We start from the raw sequence: 24,125 nt of genomic DNA, 5'->3' as shown, positions 1-24,125 counted from the left end.
AATTTCCATATCCATTTCCCTAAAATTATGGAAATATTTATGTTTATGGAAATGAAAAAGTAAACATTTCCATAATATGTTTAGCAATCCCTGGTAGGTATTGAATTGCTTTAAATAATAAGCATATATTAGAGTAATAAACTATAATCATCATTTCTTTAATATGAGCATTAATTACTATCTCAACTGGAATTCATGATCCTTGTTTAACCATTCTCATGGCTGATGTTATTGATCTAGTCAATCACTACGACTGACTAGCACAAAAAAGAGGCGTGGCCTAAACGCTCCTTGTTGGCACCGGAAACGCTCGTGTAGTTATCACTCTAGGGGGAGATAACTCTATGGTTCCACCTTACACCAGATCCTTATGCCAACTGCTCCACCTTACACAAGATGCTTATGCCAACTGTTCCACCTTACACAAGATCCTTATGCCAACTGTTCTACCTTACACAAGATCCTTATGCCAACTGTTCTACCTTAACCAAGATCCTTATGCCAACTGTTCTACCTTAACCCAGATCCTTATGCCAACTGTTCCATCTTACACAAGATCCTTATGCCAACTATTGTACCTTACACAAGATCCTTATGCCAACTGTTCCACCTTACGCAATATCCTTATGCCAACTGTTCCATCTTACACAAGATCTTTATGCCAACTGTTCCACCTTACGCAATATCCTTATGCCAACTGTTCCACCTTACACAAGATCCTTATGCCAACTGTTCTACCTTAACCAAGATCCTTATGCCAACTGTTCCATCTTACACAAGATCCTTATGCCAACTGTTCCACCTTACACAAGATCCTTATGCCAACTGTTCCACCTTACACAAGATCCTTATGCCAACTGTTCTACTTTACACAAGATCCTTATGTCAACTGTTCTACCTTACACAAAATCCTTATGCCAACTGTTCCATCTTACACAAGATTCTCATGAAAACTGTTCTACCTTACACAAGATCCTTATGCCAACTGTTCCACCTGACACAAGATCCTTATGCCAACTGTTCCACCTTACACAAGATCCTTATGCCAACTGTTCCACCTTACGCAAGATCCTTATGCCAACTGTTTCACCTTACACAAGATCCTTATGCCAACTGTTCTACTTTACACAAGATCCTTATGCCAACTGTTCTACCTTAACCAAGATCCTTATGCCAACCGTTCCATCTTACACAAGATCCTTATGCCAACTGTTCCACCTTACGCAATATCCTTATGCCAACTGTTCCATCTTACACAAGATCTTTATGCCAACTGTTCCACCTTACGCAATATCCTTATGCCAACTGTTCCACCTTACACAAAATCCTTATGCCAACTGTTCTACCTTAACCAAGATCCTTATGCCAACTGTTCCATCTTACACAAGATCCTTATGCCAACTGTTCCACCTTACACAAGATCCTTATGCCAACTGTTCCACCTTACACAAGATCCTTATGCCAACTGTTCTACTTTACACAAGATCCTTATGTCAACTGTTCTACCTTACACAAAATCCTTATGCCAACTGTTCCATCTTACACAAGATTCTCATGAAAACTGTTCTACCTTACACAAGATCCTTATGCCAACTGTTCCACCTGACACAAGATCCTTATGCCAACTGTTCCACCTTACACAAGATCCTTATGCCAACTGTTCCACCTTACGCAAGATCCTTATGCCAACTGTTTCACCTTACACAAGATCCTTATGCCAACTGTTCTACTTTACACAAGATCCTTATGCCAACTGTTCTACCTTAACCAAGATCCTTATGCCAACTGTTCCATCTTACACAAGATCCTTATGCCAACTGTTCCACCTTACACAAGATCCTTATGCCAACTGTTCCACCTTACACAAGATCCTTATGCCAACTGTTCTACTTTACACAAGATCCTTATGTCAACTGTTCTACCTTACACAAAATCCTTATGCCAACTGTTCCATCTTACACAAGATTCTCATGAAAACTGTTCTACCTTACACAAGATCCTTATGCCAACTGTTCCACCTGACACAAGATCCTTATGCCAACTGTTCCACCTTACACAAGATCCTTATGCCAACTGTTCCACCTTACACAAGATCCTTATGCCAACTGTTTCACCTTACACAAGATCCTTATGTAAACTGTTCCACCTTACACAAGATCCTTATGCCAACTGTTCCATCTTACACAAGATCCTTATGCCAACTGTTTCACCTTACACAAGATCCTTATGTCAACTGTTCCACTTTACACGAGATCCTTATGCCAACTGTTCCACCTTACACAAGATCCTTATGTAAACTGTCCACCTTACACAAGATCCTTATGCCAACTGTTCCATCTTACACAAGATCCTTATGCCAACTGTTTCACCTTACACAAGATCCTTATGTCAACTGTTCCACCTTACACGAGATCCTTATGTCAACTGTTCCATCTTACACAAGATCCTTATGCCAACTGTTCCACCTTACATAAGATCCTTACTGTTTCTGTTGAGCCTCTGAAAAATATAACATTCGGTAATATGCATGCAAACCCTGATTTTATAAACTTGCCTTGAAACTTTTTTTCCAATTCGAAATGTCCAATCTTCGCCGAAATCATTATATAATGGAAATAACTGTTTTACTGTGTTAGCAGAAGGCATTGAAATGGATTTCCTGTCAATTATACAGTAGGCGCTCCTACAACGTAAATAGTCTGTTCTAGAATTGTAAATTGCACAACCCATTCCAAAGATCTTTTCAAACTCACATCTTTGGACATACAAAAAGGAAAAACTATACTTAATTTCTCATTCCGTTTGCTATACCGTAACTGCAGTTTTTTTTGTTTGCATCGACAATTTTTCTCATTTTTCTGATCCACTCTACTGGTTTTATAGACCACAATTGCAATAATTTTACAATAACATTACAATAACAAGTCGAAGCAAGTTACATTTACACGCCATTCCTTGCTCATTACAACATGTTTACATTTACAGTGCGTATGTTATTGTTATGTAGTAACAAGATAAGCATGAACATGCAAGTCCTTTTCTTTGTGTTGTAGGTCAGCCTCCAGCAGGCCAACAGCAACAATGGATGGCTAGACCTGAGGCCATCCCTGGGTGCCCTCCCGGCCTCGAATACCTCACACAGATTGACCAGCTTCTCGTTCATCAGCAGATAGAGCTCCTTGAAGGTAGCCGTGATGTGCTCAAAGCTCTCCAAACATAAATTCCTGTTTCTGTTCATTTGTTGTTTGTACATGAATTTATGGATGCATTTGCCTTTCGGCACCCACATACCTTCGGGAAAGAACTGATACAGTAGACGCTCTTACAACGTAAATAATCCATTCCAGGGACGTTTTACATTATAGGAACTTTACGTTATACGATTGAAGAAATGCATGTAGATTGCCTAATCCATTCCAAGATCTTTCCAAACATCCTCTTTAGGCCCTTGAAAAAGTTGAAAAACTGTGCTTAGCGTTTTAATTTATTGGCTGCACTGTAACTGTAGTATTATTGGTTGTATTGACAACTTTCCTCCTTGTTCTTATCACTCTCACTCGGTTTTTGGTCCATGATTGCGATAATTTTACAATAAAGTAAGAAGAGTAATACTTCGTTAATATACTTAATACTTAAGTTAATACTTGGAAGTATCAAGGCTGCGTGAAACAAGGAACTACAATTAGCCTGAGACAGTTATTAATTATTTCTATGGTGTTGCTTTTAAAGTTTTAACAAAAAAGGCGAAAAGCTTTGCAGGTCGGTAATGAAAAAATTGATTGTTATTGATGTAAATGATTCATTATTAATACGATTTGGCTGACACTTTTCTACTGATCACTTGATATTATGGGTTCATAAAGATCAAAGCTTGCCAAAGTGGCGGTTAAATGGATGTGGAATTCAAGTAGAGGGTGCCACTTTATTTTTCAACGCTTCTCTCATAGTGGCGGTCAAATAGAGGTGGCGTTCAAATGGAGGTGGCATTCAAATAGAGGTGGCGTTCAAATAGAGGTGGCATTCAAATAGAGGTGGCATTCAATTAAATATTTTACAGTATGTCGTTTTCTCGCCCAAGTACGGAATGAGTGAAAACGATATTCCTGTTATTAATTTTGAATTTAAGAACGTGCACCGACTTGACACTTTACTACGTTGTATGGAATTTTTTGCGTAGTACAAAGCAAAAATTTAACATCAATTCTTAACGTTATATGGAATTTACTTTATAGGAGTTACACATTATAGGAGTGTCTATTGTATAGTTAAAAACCAGGTTGGAATTGCCAGATTGATCACTTGCTTTCACTTGTCTCAATAATTCACAGTAATGCACATGATCATGAATTCCCTGACTGACACATTCTCTAGTGTTACACGTTCTGAATTTTTGGCTTCGAAGTTGTGGTTTTGATCGTAGAAATGAGGAGGACGTATTAACATGTTTCGTAGCTGAAGAGTTTACATGCCACTAGGCATATTGTCAGTGGCACCACAGGTTGTCAGTGGGGCCACAAGTTGTCAGTGGAGCCACAGGTTGTCAGTGGGGCCACAAGTTGTCCGTGGAGCCACTGGTTGTCAGTAGGGCCACAAGTTGTCAGTGGAGCCACAGGTTGTCAGTGGGGCCACAAGTTGTCAGTGGAGCCACAGGTTGTCAGTGGGGCCACAAGTTTTCAGTAGGGCCACAGGTTGTCAGTGGGGCCACAAGTTGTCAGTGGAGCCACAGGTTGTCAGTGGGGCCACAAGTTGTCAGTGGAACTACAGGTTGTCAGTGGGGCCACAAGTTGTCAGTGGGGCCACAGGTTGTCAGTGGGGCCACCGGATGCTAAACATTGCCAGGGTGCCTAATGTTCTTGTGTCGTAGAGATGTTCTTAGGTCCATCATGAAGTAGTACATGAGCGCTGTGTTAAAGGAGATGTGAGATAAGAATTTAAACAGTACTGTGCAGAAGTGAAGTGTTCATATTGTGTTGCATTTTCGACACGGTAGATGTCAAAATCCAGTTTGCTTCCCTTTGCCTTTCTGCGATGGAAGATAGGAACCCTGAGAACTAAACATTTTAATTGCTATGTGTGCAATCATACCACAAATATGCACTTGGAGCAAAAAATTTCAGATTCATGTGTTTTCGCATTTTTATTGCAACAAAAAATTAAAAGAAGCATTGCATTTCTTTTGTCAATACGGTAGATGCTCCAACAGCATGAATAATCTATTCTGAGGATATTTACGGTATAGGGATTTTATATTTTATGTTTTATACCCTACAGGATGAAAATATTCGTTGGTTAGAAAATTTCGTGATTTCGCGAGCAGTCAATTCCGCGAATTATTAAATTCCGTAAATAATTAGTTCTATTTTTAATCACCAGGGAGAATAACTACTGCATCAAATTAAAAACTAGCTGCTAGGCTAGTTTTTAATATAAATACTAACCGTAGTTGAGTTCCAAAACATTTTTAAAATCATTGCCTGGGCTTTGAGCTAACACCATTGCCAATGCATCACATTTCTTTACAAAATTATTCAAGGTTGTCATAAGATATGCAGAATGGCGTCATCGCAAAAATAGCCGCTAGGCAGAAGTACTAAACGTAGCCGAGTTCCAAAACTTCTTTAAAATCATCGCCGGGCTTCGAGTTTTATTGCCATTGCATCAAACTTTACAAAATTATTCAAGGTTTTCACAAATTATTCGGCATGGCTTCGTCATCGCAAAAAATCTCTCCTAGTCTTTTTACATTGAAATCAACTCCATCAATCTCTAATACCGAAGTTGAGGACGATCATGATTCTGATCTGGACATTATGGTATGTATTTGATTTGCAGTGCAGATACATTTTTCCATAATTAACTGCATTAGTTAATTCTTTTGTTTAAAAACTGATCGCTTTCATTAAATACTTCAGCTATTGTTTTTGCACGTCTGCACCACAGCACGTTTTTGCACTTATTAATATGTTTTCTTTTTTGTGTTTACTGCAGATTGAGAATGAAACAACCTACTTCGATTACAAAAGCTAGAGACAAGTAGTAATATTCATCAAGGCAAGAATATTGGCAGAAAAACAACCAGTCAACCTAGACCCCTTCATCGACAACAACTCCTTGATATCGCTGCAGCAAACATGATTAAATTACATATTTTATTTCATGTATAGATATATTATAATTTATTACAAACTTGAGTGTACAAATAAAATATTTCAAATACAAATAAAATTTTACAAACGATAAATGGAGTAAATATAAACAGTTTAGTCTATATGGCGGTTGTCTAGAGCAATAAAATTAAACTGATACTCTTGATAAGTGAATACTAGCGTGTAATGGTGCTCTCTGACTAGTTATTTTGGTAATAGCAGCTCTGTCGCTGTCACCGTCTTGGGTAGATTTTAAAGGCGATTCTCTCGCTACTAAATGACTGGTAAGGAAGTAATCATCAGAACTCTCCTCGTGGCTTACTTTTGCAAAGTTTTGCCGGTTGGCCAAAGATTTGTGCTCGTAAAGGTGTTTTTGTTCCTTTTCTAAAACAGATATATTCTCCTCGTAAGTAGCTGCGGTCGCTTCTACCTCAATTTCCATACCTCCCTGAATGATTGGTGATCTTCTAAGAATGACATATACCACCCTTGCAGTCATTGTGCTTGCGTGTATGATGAAAAATCTCTCTCTCTCACACTAAAACAAATAGTGAAGCGGTAGGGATGGAAAAAATAAATATTGCGTTTTACCGAAGAACCAAAGTAAAATTCAACTAATTTAGTAAATGGTTTTGAAAAAACTCATCACTTACCGCAAATTTTTGGTTCATCGAAGGCCTCCAAATCTGTGAATATTCGTAAAAACCTCTGAACGCAGCAAAAAATTTATAGCTTAGCTGTCCCGCCTCAGCACGATCCACCCGTAGTTGTAAGCTAAATAGAAAACGAAACACGCAATGCGCGCATGCGTAGGGTTAACTCTATTGGTAGACGTAATAGAGTTAACTCTTCATAGAGAGTAGCAGTTTTCAGCCGCGAATAAATTAATCCGCAAATATGCATGAAATGGCAATTTTCGCGAAATATAACTCCGTGAATAAGTTCATCCTGTAGGGTATTTATGTCATTGACTTGCAATACTGCTCGAACACGGGCATGTGGAGCCACTATAAATGGTTTATTTATAACATGCATAGACTTTTCCACCTCCTGCAAACTGGTGCACAGCGCATTGGAGATGCTAAAAGTGTGTGTAATTTTTTGTCCTTGACATTCATAGAAATTAATTATAGTAATAAATGTTTTTTTTTAGTATTTGTTTACAAGTACTAATTTCATTTTTAAAACAGTTTTTAGTTTTAATTGCATTATATTATTTTAAGCAATCTTTGTTTTGATATAAATCAATTAATTTGTTTTCGGACAGGGTCAAGTATGACTTGAAGAGATACAAGTAATACTATCAATCTTTGCTGGCACACGCCAGTATTAGAACATTAATTTGCTGCTAGCGTTGGTACTTGATGTTTCTCCAGTATTTTGCCCACGCCATGTAAAATTACTATTCATACTGATCTTCACCAGCTCTCCATTCTCTCTGCAGAGCATTTCTGTAAAAGATCCAAATGAGCTACTTCTTGTTTCTGTAAAAAATAGCAGAACTATTGAAATAGAAACCTAAAATGGAACGATGGATTATGACTTATTCAGCTGATACTGTAGCAATTATTGACCTAAAGGTGCACACGATAGCCTTCTTTATCACTTGTCTCTTCTCTTCCTCTCAAGCAAAGTCGTTTGCCTTTATCAACTCCTACACTCTTTTTAGTTTTTGTCAACTGGGAAACCTCCAACAGATACGCTATCAAAAATTCACTCGGTCAGCAGGTCTTCTTTGCAGCAGAAGAATCTGAAACGTGTCACCGACAGTGCTGTGGACCGCAGAGGGGTTTTGTTATGCATATCACTGACAACATGGGACAGGTTGGTTAGTGCCCTAGATAAGCCTCGCCTTCACAATGCTTTGGAAAATTTTGTCGGCGGTTTCCCGCAAAAGGTAAACAGCGCTCAACTTTTGCGCCGACCGCCTGGAGCAACTGGCAGTACTCACATCTGTAAACTATCGTATCATTGCGATAGTTTAGCGAGCGATTTGTGGTTGCTGGTGGCCAATATGGGAACATGCTTAATTGCTGTGTGTATAAAACTGATGTTATACACACCGATGAATCTACAGTGTAAGAAAAATTATTTCCGGAATTCCCCTGAGCAGTGAGCACCCTGGCCTTCTTGCGTGTACCAGAACTGGCGAGTCACTAGTTGCGAGTCACGAGTTGCGAGTCATTAGTTGTGTGTCACTAGTTGCGAGTCATTAATTCTGTGTCACTAGTTGTGTGTCACTAGTCGCGTGTCACTAGTTGCGTGTCACTAGTTGCGTGTCACGAGTTGCGTGTCACGAGTTGCGAGTCATTAGTTGTGTGTCACTAGTTGCGAGTCACTAGTTGCGTGTCACTAGTTGCGTGTCACGAGTTGCGAGTCATTAGTTGTGTGTCACTAGTTGCGTGTCACTAGTTGCGTGTCATTAGTTGTGAGTCACTAGTTGCGAGTCACTAGTTGTGTGTCACTAGTTGCGAGTCACTAGTTGCGAGTCATTAGTTGTGTGTCACTAATTGCGAGTCACTAGTTGTGAGTCACTAGTCGCGTGTCACTAGTTGCGAGTCATTAGTTGCGTGTCACTAGTTGCGTGTCACTAGTTGCGAGTCACCTGTATGTACCTGTTTCTCATATGAACTCATGTTGTACTAGCTAGTGATTACTATATGTACCAGTTTCTCATATGAACTCATGTTGTACTAGCTAGTGATTACTGTATGTACCTGTTTCTCATATGAACTCATGTTGTACTAGCTAGTGATTACTGTATGTACCTGTTTCTCATATGAACTCATGTTGTACTAGCTAGTGATTACTGTATGTACCAGTTTTTCATATGAACTCATGTTGAACTAGCTAGTGATTACTATATGTACCTGTTTCTCATATGAACTCATGTTGTACTAGCTAGTGATTACTGTATGTACCTCTTTCTCATATGAACTCATGTTGTACTAGCTAGTGATTACTGTATGTACCTCTTTCTCATATGAACTCATGTTGTACTAGCTAGTGATTACTGTATGTACCAGTTTCTCATATGAACTCATGTTGTACTAGCTAGTGATTACTATATGTACCTGTTTCTCATATGAACTCATGTTGTACTAGCTAGTGATTACTGTATGTACCTATTTCTCATATGAACTTATGTTGAACTAGCTAGTGATTATTGTATGTACCTGTTTCTCATATGAACTCATGTTGTACTAGCTAATGATTACTATATGTACCAGTTTCTCATATGAACTCATGTTGTACTAGCTAGTGATTACTGTATGTACCTGTTTCTCATATGAACTCATGTTGTAGTAGCTAGTGATTACTGTATGTACCAGTTTTTCATATGAACTCATGTTGAACTAGCTAGTGATTACTATATGTACCTGTTTCTCATATGAACTCACGTTGAACTAGCTAGTGATTACTATATGTACCTGTTTCTCATATGAACTCATGTTGTACTAGCTAGTGATTATTGTATGTACCTGTTTCTCATATGAACTCACGTTGAACTAGCTAGTGATTACTATATGTACCTACTTCTCATGGTTTAGGGAATCAAGCGGGTTCTGCTGTACCAAATCAGTGATGCGTAATTCCGCACATATTCGCGTCTCACAAAATAAATGAATTTTGCTATATTTGTTATTGGGTAAACTGTTGAGTATAGATAGATTTGTAGGTTATTTTATATATGGTTTTCTAGGAGGTGATGAAGGTGAACAGGGAGTTCAAATGCTGTGCTGGTTGCAACTGGTGTGCCTCGGCTGACTGCTGTGCCATGGTTGTCACTGTGGAAGCACCGGTCGGCAACATCATTGGCTCTGTGAGGCAGGCGTAAGTACGACTAGACACCCATATTTGTCCGCAATAACTGTGGCATGATGGGCTTTCCTCGTCCGATGAGTTTGTTTTTTAAAATACACCTAGAATCACTTCTCTTTGGTCACAGCCGAAGATGCGGTCATTATTTGATGTGGTCCTTGAGCACGACAGGCAAATTAATGCCAGTGAAATAGTTTACAGAGCAAAATCTATTAGTTTGATCATAAAATAAATATATAAGTCTGTACAAATGACGGACTACATGACTACACCTGGTCTGTGGCAGTTTTATGATTTTTCTATCGTTTGTATGTACACGAATTCAGCAGCTGAAATCAAAGCTCAACACGCTAAAACTATCATCAATTTCTCTGTGAGTAATGGTACACTCCCAAAATGATTGTTTGCTATCAGGGTGGGTTTCATTTTGGTTCAACTTTCGTCATCATTGCATTCCAGTCGGAAAATTGTTTGCTTATTCAAGCTGAAATATAGGAGCTTGAAGCGTTTGCAGTAGTTGATATGCCTGTACTAGCCTGACATGCCTGTACTAGCCTGACATGCCTGTGTTAGCCTGGCATGCCTGTACTAGCTGTGGTGATTGAGGTATGCTTAGACTACTTGTACGCTGAAGGAGTGGTCATAGAGAGCCGAAACAAACTAAACGACACAAAACGACGTCGCTGTCAGTTGTAAACTGTTCGACCAAAGACATTTCTGGCCGAAACGAACCATTTCGGTCCCGCTCGAAATTTCGTGGACGAACCCTTGCTCTTATTAGCTGATTAAAATTCTAGCGAGCACGCATCACATTTTTCCTTAAGTAGAGGAAGACGGGGCAAGTTGGGTCAAAAATTGGTTTTTTGAATCTTGTGGCCAAAATAAGTATCAGAGATTCAAACTTTTTGTTGTAGAGATAGATTAACATGTTTTATGCAATAGCCCAATTTCTTGTTGATGCAATGCCAATAGTTAATCAGTCACAAATGATACCGGAAAACCTTTCTCCTGACCCAACTTACCCCACACATGGGGCAAGTTGGGTCACCATGTTATTGCCATGATATCTAACATATCAATTAAGCTTTTTTAAGTTTATTAGGTCAAGTAACTAACAGCATAATGGTTTCAAAAAATACACTTGTGACAGAGGTTCAAAATGACCAATGTAGGTAAGATTTGAGTTCAGACATGTGCATGAATATGGGCACTAACTACTAATAGCAAAGTATATACATGAACAAAAGAAGTAAAGTAAATCTACTCGGGGCTATTATTAGTACTTAATATAACATAAAGATGTCTAACGCAACTCAAAGCCCATTCCATCCAGCTTATTGCCAAAGCTGACACAACCTAATGCTCGAACAGTTGTTCCAGTTGAAAGAGGCGCCCCCAACACTGACAATTTGCTCAGTCTCCACCGGTGATGTCTGGCTGTAATGGTTTAGAGAATGTGCCCTGTGGAGTTTTCTTGTAAAAGTCCACTCTAATCACCATCATCCTTGCCAACAACCATCCTGACATAGCCTATGGTCGAACGTTTCTCTTGGTATTTTACCACCACAAATGCCCCTTTTACTACTACATCTGGTACATCTGGTTCTTGTGTTTCCTCTTCAGATGGTGAATCGCTGTCTGTATCTAGCACAGCTAATCCACTCTGCTCATCATCTTCACTACTGGATTCTGGTTTCTTGTGTTTAGGCCTAGGTTGTTTCTTGGTCTTATTTAACCTGTCCGCTTGTTCTTGCTCTATTCTCTCTTTCTCTGGTGTATCTGTCAGAATCGCTGTCTTTACTCGCTTTCTTCTGGTAGCTCCATCTTTTCGTAGAGCAGCTTTTGGCAGGGGAAGAATACCCTGAGGGGTTCCAGGCTGCTTAGAGGTAGCCGCCGCCACCACCGGTGAACTAGAAATACCCTGAGGGGCAACAGGCTGCTTAGAAGTAACCTCCACCAGTGACAGAGAATTTCAAGTGCTAGGCGTGCTTGGTTCATCAATTAGAGCCCGAGATTTACTAGGCATGCTTGGTTTCTCGATTAGAGTCTGTGATGTACTTGACTCAGCTAAAGTCGGATCAACTTGCTCATTGACCACTGTTTGTGGTCTATCCGTTACATCGGCTGGAACATAGTCGGCGTCGGAAAATGCATCCGTGTTTAGCGGAAATATACCAGTAGAACGAAAGCCTGATGTTATGTTGGCAACAGTCATGCTTTGCCCGAATGCTCGCTCAGTTAGTGCACCAATGTCTTGTATTCTTATGCCTCTGGTCGGATACGTTTTCATAAAGTTATCCATTGCCCTGGTAAAATATGTTTTCATCGGACCGAAAACCGTTCTATCCAGAGGCTGTAATCGGTGTGATGTGTGGGGTGGCAAGGTGAGCAGAACAACTCCTGATTCTTTTCAAAGAGTTACAGATTCGAGAAAAATGTGTGAGCAGTGATTATCGAGTATCAGCAGAACTGGTTTTTCGCAGGTGCATCGGACATGCTTGATAAAAAATGGTAAGTATAATTGTACAAGTATTTCGATTGTCACCCATGCAGACTTTGAGGCTGTACCATTTGAGCCTACAGGAGTCCCATTGAGAAACGCTTCATTCCATCTCACCCGTTTGAATATGTAGAAAGGAGGCAGAGCGTTACCCAAAGCATTGATTGTGCATGCTAAAGTGGTCAGTTCGCCTTGTTCCAGCGAAGTGGTTGCCCCAATCTGCTTTTTCCCTTTCGTGCTGATAACTTTACTCGGGTTTTGAACTGTAGTAAATCCACTCTCATCCATGTTGTAAATGTCCTTGGGTGAAAATTCATACCTAAAACAGATTGAAACAATATTTGTCCAGTTTTGCTACTAATAACTTGGTGACAACTAATCTGCTATAACATTAGTAACCGCAATAGAAATAAATACAATAATGACTTGAACCTTGTATAAACGTCTTCTAGTTTCCTGTAGAACTCGGATACCACGGCTCTGTTGAACGCGGTTTGCCTAGCCAGCGACGTTGCTTCTGGCTTTCTCACCGTGAGTCGATTCCGGAGTTTACACTTCTCAAACCAGTCAGCACCTAAGAATAATTTAATGGTATACAACACTTAACACAATAATATAATAATATAGGCCTAAATATAATAGTGGTTGGGTTCAGTTCAATTAACCATGTTCTATTCTAACTTATACTAATTGTATCTTGTAATAAATTCTTCACCTGCTGCTTTGTTTCTAGTCCAAGATGAAGGGATGTTTGTGATGGTAGATTTTGCATAACTGTAGGCGAGCTTTTTGCACTGCTCAGCAGTAAGTCCATAGAATTGGTCATCAAAAGCTCTGATGTGGTTAGCTATTTCTTTCTCTTGTGCATTGGTAAAGACCATATGTGCTTGAGCAACACCTTGATATCCAATTGTAACTGTAGCAGGTTGACTGGCAGATTGATTAATGCAGTGCTGTAGTGATGTTCTGGGTATTCCAAATGTTTTGCTAGCTTCTCTCACTGAGCATTTCAGTGTGGTGACTTTATTAGCTGCCTTCTCTAACTGAGACACTGTAGATCCTCTTTTTGTACATCTGTTTCTGCTCCGTACCATGATCTGCAATGATAAATTCATATTTTATACCATCTTAGGTCAATTGGGGTAAGTTGGGTCACTGACCCAACTAGCCCCAAAATTTTGACCCAACTTGCCCCATTGGCCGCCATTTTGTAAAACATGTTTTCTTTGTCTGAAGAAATTAATTTAGCAAGTTTATAATCCATCAAATTTTAGGAAACTACGCAAGCATCCACAACACAAAACATCAGCATTGTATCCCCAACTTTTATGACAAAATTTTAGTGTACTGCTTTAGTGAACAGGTTGTCAAATAAGGCCAAAATATTGATATTTGCTAATAATTCACTCCCTTTTTGAAAGTGTTGATTGTAATCACAGGAAGTGATCTCAGTTTGACCTTCACCTCTTGACCTAATTATTTAGTTTCACAGCATTACAGATTTTCAGAAAATGGCCTGACCCAACATGCCCCTTGACCCAACTTGCCCCGTCTTCCCCTACGTGAGCAAAGTTAAAAAAGAAATGGCACGATACTTTTATTTCGTTAAATAATCAACATGAAGCAATTTACGACAAGGCTCACACGGACTTGTGATGGTGTTGCATAAACGAAAGATGTTGCACTTAAGTTTTCATAAATGCAAGAGGATGGTTGTGGTTTTCTTTTGTGTAGAATCATAGATATAGTAAACCCTAGATTGGCGAATAGCTATCAATACAATGGAGCAAAAGTGAGGCCTATAATTGGCTGTTGTTTTCACGACGTTACGTCGTAGTGATGTGCATCACAGCATCAAAGCCTTCAATTGAGCAATAAGTTTAGTAGTGGAATCACGCTTGGCATGCTAGTTTTTAAGTCATAAACATAACAATAAGACCAAATTCTTAGTGAAATGTCATCAGAAGAGACTACAACACCCCAGGTATCCGTATATCCTGAATTGCCCATAACAAAACAGAACTTCAACTCAAAACAAGAAGTTCTCAACAATATCATAAGCTATCTATGCCGATTAAAGACACCAAGCTGAAAGCTGCTAGTGGAAAATAATAGGAAAATCATCATCATTTCGTCATTGGTTTTGAGTCAGCAGCCAAATCTGTACATGACATTGCTCAATATCTTTTCAGCAACTACCCTTACATCAACTACTTCCTAACCTTTAAGATCAACCAGGATCACATTGAGATTCTGTTTTCCACAATACGATCTAAGGGTGGCTAAAACAATAATCCGGATCTGCAGTGCTTTAGATCTGCACTTGGAGCACTGTTCATAAAAGCAGATTTCACACCATGTCCCAATGTTAACTGTATTGATCTGGATGTGAGCAGGGCTGAAAAAAACTGGCCAACTCCTGCTACATTCTCTGGCTAGAAAGAAAAAGAAAGAAGAGACAAAAGCTGAGGAAGGTGAAGATGAGGAGTTCGGTGATGAGGATTTTTTTTCTAACTCAAATGTGATGAGCGTATCAAGTTTTTGACCGATGTCGAAGTAGTGGGAAGTAGAAATAGTGATGACATAACCCTAATCTCAGTTAAAAACAGAGGAGGATTGGTGACCAGATTGATAGGCCGAATATGAATTGCTGCAGAAAAGTGCCTACGTTCACACATGGAGAGCTGTGGTATCACACAGAGAGCTTTTAAACAAGTAACATCACAGACAGTAACATATATGTCGTATTACATAACCTCCATCAAGGTTTTACATGTACAGTGCATGCCAACAGTCTACTCAAAACTATATTAAATCGCTATACTAAAATCAGAAAACACTATGCCGCTTCAAAGCAGGAATCTAGTTCAACCAACCTTAGACAAAAACTATCTGGTCTAGTTATTTTCAGTTATGTCTAATGGGTGTTTAATACAGTGGTCCAGCGTAACTGCTTCTAAACCTCATTTGATTCATTAGTTTGTTATTAGTTTAATTTCTATTTGGTCACTCTTTGTATTATCAATAATATAGAAGCTTCTAAATCATTGGTATTATTCATTACCATGTGTGTAAGGTTCTTGCCTTTCTCATCCAAAGTCATTACAGTCATACTTCGACTTACGAGCTTAATGCGTTCAGAGACTGAGCTCGTATGTCAATTTACTCGCATGTTGGTGCAATTTATTTATATATAGAACAATTAAATACATATTGATAGGTTTTCATACTCTGAAAATGCATATAAAACACTCAAAACAATATATTGTAACAGAACGAACATGTTGGTTATTGTCCTAACTTACCACATGCTTTCAAAAAACAACAAATAAAAATAATGCAAGGAAATGTGATTAATTAAAATGTAAAATCAAATACATAAAATAGCGGCTAACGCTAGCATTTGCCAGAGAGGGAGAGATAAGTTATCCTTCATTACAACAGTTGACTTTGATAAATTTAGATTTTATCCAAGTCGTAAAAGACAAACTTAGAAGCAAACTTTAATCTTTAACTTAACGTAATTAAAGTTTCTTCGGCGTTCATAGTTTTAAGTTTCTCGCTGGTTTGCTAATTTTTCTTTTGTTTCGCTCTCACGACCAGCCGGCCGTTTTAAGAGAAACCTATCTAAGGACGTTTGCCTTTGTCGCCCTTCCAACGTGTTGCGATCAGGACGAACACAGGTGTTGTCACCAAGGGTTAATGCACGACCGCTAGGCAACTTGTCCGAATGTCTATTTTTCACATGGTAAACATGGTACAAAAGTATAATCTGAGCAGTTGAAAATACAGAGTGATGCTGTTCTCATAAAACACCTCCGACATACTTGGCAACTGTCTCATGTGCTCGTATCTCAAACATGGCTCGTATTTTAGTGCTAAAACTTGCTTAAAAGCTGGCTCGTACCTCAAGTTTCTCGTACGTTAGGGCACTTGTAAGTTGAAGTATTACTGCATATAAGTTTTACATATTTTCAATAAAGTATGCAGTCTCAGATGCACAAACTATGGAAAAATTGAGCAGTTTTTAGTGCTACGTCAATAGGAGTTAATAGATCAGCTGATTCGCTTTGCACATCACCATGACGTTGAGTCATGCTAATTATAGGCCTCACTTGTTTTGATTATTCGCATATCTAGGGTTTACTATATCTATGTGTAGAATAGAAGTAATGTGTCATACTCATCCTGATGAAGTATCGTTGACTGATTTATTCATGTAAAACCACAGTACTAAGATAAAGACTGTTTTTGTTTTTTATGTACTCAGCATAGAAAAACATTCATATGTTAATAAAAATATAATCATGTTGATGGGAAGGGTTTGCAAAATCTTTGTATCGAGTGATTTATTTTGAGCAGCTGAACGATCTTCTGATAAATCTGCTGCGTAATTATAATTAATAATTGTTCCTCAAAGTTTTTTGTTTACAATAGAATTATTTAGCTCAAATACATAAAAACTACCAATGAAACAGTGTCCTGTCTCCATAGGTATGATATCTAGGAAGCGAAGTGACTTCGGATGCCGTGTGGCATGTGGCTTAGCCGAACCGAAATAAATTGAGCAGGCTCACAAGTAGACCCCTTAAGGGTGTACTTGTGAGCCTGCTCAATTGAGGGAACAAACAATACGTGAATCCTTCTTGATAATTCAAGTGGAATTTGAGTAATTCATGTAAAACTTGGGCTAAGTGAACTATGTTCAATCTAACAACTGCTGGCCTAATGGTCGTCAGGTTATAGGAGACTATCATATTATTTTTGATAATCTTAAAAAACGAAACTTCGCATCTTCTGCTTTATTGCTTTTTGTTACACGCAGAAGTTTTTCATTTTAACTGGTTCTCATGCTAACAAGTGAATGAATTTCAATGTTTAATATTTTTAGATTGGCTTGTGATTATCTTTCTCTGCTGTTCACATGAAATTCAGGTTTTTCTTTTTAAAATCTGATAAAAATTGATGGGAAAAAAGCTTGCTTTGTAAAGCATGCTTAATCCAATTATTTAATTATCGAAATAATAATAATAATATTACACAAATGTTAATCCAGTCTGCTGTTAACCTCTTATTCCTGTTAAAATCCGCATCATAATCGTAGAAGTTATGTTTGAGATGGACGAACCTTCTGCGTTGTTCTGATACATTCTTGTAAGAGCGAGGTGACATTGCAGGCAGAGCTGCTTGGCTCCCAAGTACCAAATATTGGATGCCAGTGACAATGTTGTCTTCATCATTGAGGGTCCTGTGTGCATCTGCCAAGGTCCCTGTTGTACTCAGGACGTTTCCTTCAAGGTATGCATTTGCCTTTGGCTTTCATTCAAAATAGCACTTATATTATTATTCCTATGCCGTTACTCGGCTTGTTAAGTTAGGTGAAGCCATACATACAGTTATCTTCTAACTCTATGGGTGAGGCGCTGTCCTATTATCAATGATCAAATATTAAACTTTGTTCGATCATTTCTTCCAGCACATGAGAGCAGAATTTGGAATCTGTTCATCACAAAATTCACTGATATGTAAATTCTACACAGATTGGATCAATCATGTATCAATGCAGTTGAAGCTTCTGGTCGATAGTTTTGGGTCGAATTGACCAATTATGTTACTTTGTCCCATTCAGACATCAACAAGTAATACGGCCACCCTCGCAGGATGCCTATTATTAATTTCTTAAAATTGCTACAGGTTATATCATGACCTTGATTTGTATCATGACCTTGATTGGTTACCACCATGCTTAGTCATGGCATATCAAAATATTTTATTATCATGCTTCATTTAATCATAGCCTCGGATCATGTCATGGTACCTCGTGGTATTGCATAGAGTATCTAATGGTATTACAATTTCTCATCGTATGACAGTGTCTCATTGCATTACGGTGTCTCATCGCATTACAGTGTCTCATCGTATTGCGGTGTCTCATCGTATTGCGGTGTCTCATCGTATTATGGTGTCTCATCGTATTACAGTGTCTCATCGTATTACGGTGTCTCATCGTATTACGGTGTCTCATCGTATTACGGTGTCTCATCGTATTGCGGTGTCTCATCGTATTACGGTGTCTCATCGTATTGCGGTGTCTCATCGTATTGAAGTGCCCTCAAACAGTTTTATACTACACGCTGCTAGTTAGCAACAGGCATCAAAGCTAATGCTAACAGCTAACTAAACAATATTTACCAGCTACAAAAAGAATATTTCTCTGATAGGAATTATCGATTTTTATTTCAAATACAAAAGAAAAATATTTTCATCATTGTTCTTTAAAAAATACTTTGTGTATTAATCGTATACTTTACAGCTCTATTTAACGTAAAGGAAGAAATAACTAAAATGTAAAAGATAGTAAGTTGTGGTCCAATTGAATCTTGTTAAGATCGCTCATCAGTTTTAGGGGTTGACTTCTATTAATTCCTCCCTTCCGGAGTTGGTCCGACACTGCTTATTAAGTGAATAGTGGTCAAACTTTTTATTTTACATTGACCAGTTTTAATCGCTAGCAATTCAGTCAGAAGTGCAGAAATGTCGAGCTGAGACAGCTAGCGGTCCAATGGTTCAGTGTGACCCTGACATGGAGGAAGTGGCTCTCAATGTCAGGATTCAATGAGGACTTAAGAAAGTATCGAGAAATGATTATAAGGAATGTCTTTTGTTAAATGTGGCACTCAATTTTTGATGTTATTGCCCGTCTGAATTGCCCGTATTGAATGTCTGACGTTGCACGGTTATTAAGAACGGCTGATAAACAGTGGCAGGTAATGTAGTTGCCTGCCTCCCGCCATTAGACTGGCACATTGCCAATGACTAATATGAGTAAGCTACTATCCCTATTGCTAGACTTACATACACTATGTTTCCATGGTGCGCAGTACTGCGAAGCAGCCCCCTCCGAAGTCGAGGGGATTGTACGTTTCCATGCTGGGCAGTGGTTTTCAGCAAATACCGCAAATTAGCCAGAGAAGAGAAATTGTATAAATCGAATCGCCTGATGGAGAAATAGAATCGATCACGGATACCGAACGTCATAAACGGTCTATTAATGCTTCTGTCGTCATTATACTTTTATTTACAATAAACATTCACAAGGTTTTACAAACCTTGACACAATTTTTACATAATAATATATTTTTAATAAGTATTTTTAAGTAATATATTATTTAAACGTTAATTTAGGACTTGCCACCTATTTTTCGAAAAGTGTTGGCATCGATAACAAAGTCCAGGAAAGTAATCACCTCATCACCCTCGTGAATGCAGGCCATAATTAAATTTAGGTGAAAGAAGATCGGAAGAATAGTAAAAAAACAAGATTAGCAGGACAACCTTTGTACTAGTTTATGGCTCTCGAAGAATCCGTCTCCACGGCATGAGAGCTATGCGCAGCCACTGTGCAGTCGCTGTTTCCTTGCTGCGAATTTGCACTGGTTTCGCACTGATCAGTGCGCAGTGATTTCAGTGCGAAGACGCCGTTTCCATGATTCGGAGATAGCGCAACTCCGAAGCACTGCGCATCATGGAAACATAGTGATATAAGAGCGAGCTTCAGTGACATTGCGTAGTGTCATTTTAACAGACATAATGACTCATATCGCCCAATGAATTCATTGCATCTAGCATAGCTTAAAGATGTAGTTGCGTCAAAATTTAAGTTGATCTTAAAAGAAAGCATTTTTTTTTCTCTATTAGTTGACATGTTGTTTGTTGTGTTCCGCGATCGCATTGCCAAGATATTTGAAGATTAAAACCGAAAAAATCTGATCACTGTAAAAACGCTCAGGCCACAAAAACGTGCCCAGCCTCGCCAAAAATGATGTCACGCGTTTGGCAACCTCTCTCTATCTCTCGTATTCACATCGGCTATTTGCGATAAAAGTCTAGTCTTACGCGGCTCTATTGGCATATATCTTATTTTGTATTTGCTCGTGTTGGCTAGAATAAAATTTTAAATCCTGCTACAGATGCATTATTATGAATGTTTAAAAGGCCTCAAATAACGAAAATTGAAAGTTTGTTCTACTCACTTTCTCCAAATGTTGTGTAAACATTTGGGTACCGACTACCAATTCTACCGGTCTACGGTAACTCTGTCTAGTCACTTTATGTAGAACGCGGTCTTTGTATCAGCACAGTTCTGCAGCTACCTATATAAACGATATACAGCCTCCCATAAGCCCCGCCCACATTATGTCGCCTATTACCTATTGCCTACGTACTAGTTTCTTACTAGTATTCTTACCGAATGCTAAATAATTGAAATAAGCAATCCACCTCTTTGAAAAGAATATAGACAGGGATAGAGTTTTAAGGATGAGAAGTCTGCTGCAAACTGGATTTGAACTCACATTCTCCAGTTCTGCGGACACCCATATACCATATCCGATTCACTACAATGTTCTGCAAATCATGTTTTGCATTATCTTCAACAATATTATTTTATTATATAATTTTTACAAGCAAAAATATTTTTCATCTCGGCATAAAGCTTTTATTAAAAATATTCATCAAGTCGTGGCCACTCACATAGTATTAGTTGATACAATAAGACAAATTCATCTACTGCAACAAACTCAAACAAAACATCATCCAGCACGCATTCAAGTATCGCTTTCTCCTTTATGGCAGTTTCCACACAATGACAAAGCTTCTTCGGCTGGTGGGACGACATAAACATTCTGTAATCAGTAAAACAAGTAAATGTAAACAAAGTAGATGCAATAAATATGTCATTCATAGATATGTCATTCTAAAGCGTATCTATTGACAGCTTCCAAATTGGGAGTTAAATAGATTGCGAGTGTAATTTTAAAAACGAATAAACATTTAATAAAGGCACAAGTACGCCAAGCCAACGATTCAAAGCTTTGGTTCTGGAAATTAAAGATTTGCAATGATCAATCGATTTTACCCACTTCCTACGAGTGAAAATAATTTGTAATCATGACTCTAATTTACCAAAGAAAATTCGAAAAAAATATTATAGCTAGGTAAAACGGCAGATAAGCTATGAAACGATGATTGGAGATAGCAAAGAATTATCATTTTATTAATTAGTATATGTATTTATGACTATAAAAAATATTACATTTACTAAAGTATAGAAGACTCTAAGTTAATTTACCTCCATTCTGTCTTCTTCTTTAGCAAAACGCTGCTGACGCCTGTCAGCTTTGGCCATAGGCTGTCTACTCTAATCTTTTACTAAAAGTTGCTCAGATAACTCTGAGTAGCGGTCGCTCGAACTTGAAGCCATTTTAAAACTATGTATAACTTAGTAATTGTTGAAACGCGTTGAATCAGTAACGATGAGAATGAATTCTCTAGCGATGAGAATCTTCGAGATCACAGACAACGCGTTTTACGAGTGATAACATTTATTACGGCCTATATAAAAATTTCGCACGCATGATTGGCTAACGAATCGACCTCATATTTATTGCTCGTGGTTTCGTTTCAGATACCTTGCTTGTGACGTCACGAAATAGGCACCCGCTGGAACGTGAGCTTTTTAAAAGAGGGCCTCATTCAAACGCATATATCTCTGGACAGGGTTGGTCTACAACGACAAAAATGGCATCAAATTGTAGCTGATGTTTTAGCCTTTTATGGGTCCTAATTTCATTTTTGACGCAACTACATCTTTAATTGGTTTGGTTATCGCCAGCACAATGTGGAACTTTAATTCCTAGATTTTAATAGCTATAGCTGGACAAACCGAACGACGGAGTTTAACATTTATATATATAGATCAAGATTCTTAAGTAGATATAAAGGAGATCCTAGCTTGCAATAACTGCAGCCATTTTAGTTAAAACTTAAAACTAGTCAGTCAAAATTGATAACATTTAAAGGCTTCAAGTCTGTTTGCTCTAGCTGGTCAATCCTCATTGAGAACTAGCCAAGCAAAATTTTGTTATTAGCCATTGAGGGCTGATTATGGCTTCTTCTACTTGGATTGGCTGTCAGATAAGAAATGAAAACCACTTCTGTTCCACAAATTCTATATTACATCACCAGCCAGTGCAAAGTAGCAGCCACTATGGCATGACGAGTGGCCCAAATTCTAAAGAGACATACGTGTAAGTGTTGCCTTTTCTAGGTCTACTCCCCTGATATGCAGCATGAAGTTGGCAAAATCAGCAAACAATGGTCAGGGTTCGTACGAGAGTATTTCACTGCTGCCGATAACTTTGGCATAACATTCCCTATGGACCTCGATGTGAAGATGAAGGCCAACATGGTTGGAGCCCTCTTTCTCATCGTAAGCCATAATCTGTCATTTTATAAACAATCATAATGTATATAAAAAAATTGTGATATATAAAATTCCAAATCTTGGTAGTTTCATACATAGTTGAAACTGTGACAAGGCAAGCTGGTGTTTTACCTCTCGTTGGACAGCTGGGTAAAGTAACGAAAATGTTTCGGCTTACGTATCTCAATAAACGTGGAGTTGTCCTCCGCGGGCTGCTTTTAATGATTTGTGATCAACTTGGCAATAATTATAATGACTTATAGATGGATCTAACAAGCATATGGTTAGCCTTCAGATGACATATTTTTTATCTGGCAATCGTCTGGATATCATGGCCTACACACTATTTACAGTATAAAGATCTTGTGCCATGGTCTTTAATAATGCATTAGGAAACATAGAGCCAGAGGCCCACGCAACTCCATTACTACCACGCGTTTCTAATCTCACATATCAAATGTCACATATCTCTTACACATCAGGAATCAGAAAGCACCCTCACTGCTAGCTACTCACTACCGGCTACTCACTACTAGCTACTCACTACCAGCTACTCACTACTAGCTACTCACTACTCACTACTAGCTACTCACTACCGGCTACTCACTCCCAGCTACTCACTACCAGCTACTCACTACCAGCTACTCACTACTAGCTACTCACTACCGGCTACTCACTACCGGCTACTCACTACCGGCTACTCTCAAGATACCAACTTGCGTGATACCAACTTACGTGATACTGTATGAAGGACAACTTCACTCAACTGACAACTTCCATCATTCAGTTTTTATCATTTTGTAGGATTTCATGTACTTTGAGAACAAGAACAACAACAACAATTAGTTTCTAAGCCAAGGCCAGGTGAGCTTTTACTGTCGACCTGCTGCTTTATTGAATATCTACTCTTTTAGGATATGTCGTATTATGGAAAGAAGTGAATACTGGGTGATAGTGAGTTCAGAGTTCAACGATCCTATGTTTCATGTTTGTTGCTTGTAATAATTTATGTTTATTTGGTGGGGATACATTTCAGTGCTGGGATTTCTGAGTTTATGATATTGGTAAAACATTATTACTGTTAATACTCGAGGCATCCTATGACTGAATCTCAATGTCTCGAACAGTTTTTTTCGAGTTTTATTACACGCCGACACATTTAAACCCAGGTTTCATAAGACATGTTTTTAAGATTTGAAGAACATTTTGTTAGCTTAGCAGTTATGTTAGTTATTGTCTGCAAAGTTATGGAGATGTTTGAACCCTTTTTTATACTTTTTGCTGTTTGTCATTATTTACTGCTTGAAAGTCTCCGTTCGGCAACCAGCTAAAGAAAAACAAAGGTTAAGATTTTTGACTGCTGTCTCTCCTCATCAAATTACATGGTCAAATT

General features: G+C 38.5%; 1 protein-coding gene across 1 annotated transcript in view; it reads left to right on the top strand.

Annotated features, from left to right (window-relative positions):
* Positions 1-24,125, top strand: part of LOC137404606 (phospholipid scramblase 2-like) — a 36,769-nt gene that overhangs the window by 11,725 nt on the left and 919 nt on the right. The window contains exons 3-8 of the mRNA XM_068090826.1: positions 3,054-3,185; positions 7,816-7,970; positions 9,850-9,980; positions 17,646-17,766; positions 22,577-22,738; positions 23,537-23,596. Of these exons, the coding sequence (XP_067946927.1) occupies positions 3,054-3,185; positions 7,816-7,970; positions 9,850-9,980; positions 17,646-17,766; positions 22,577-22,738; positions 23,537-23,578 (743 nt within the window). The 3' untranslated portion in view covers positions 23,579-23,596. The remainder of the gene's footprint in view (positions 1-3,053; positions 3,186-7,815; positions 7,971-9,849; positions 9,981-17,645; positions 17,767-22,576; positions 22,739-23,536; positions 23,597-24,125) is intronic.

This window comes from Watersipora subatra, chromosome 9 (assembly GCF_963576615.1).
Source record: "Watersipora subatra chromosome 9, tzWatSuba1.1, whole genome shotgun sequence".
Lineage (NCBI taxonomy): Eukaryota > Metazoa > Bryozoa > Gymnolaemata > Cheilostomatida > Watersiporidae > Watersipora > Watersipora subatra.
Note: the sequence above shows the minus strand (reverse complement) of the source record. Positions and strands in the feature narration are given on the sequence as shown.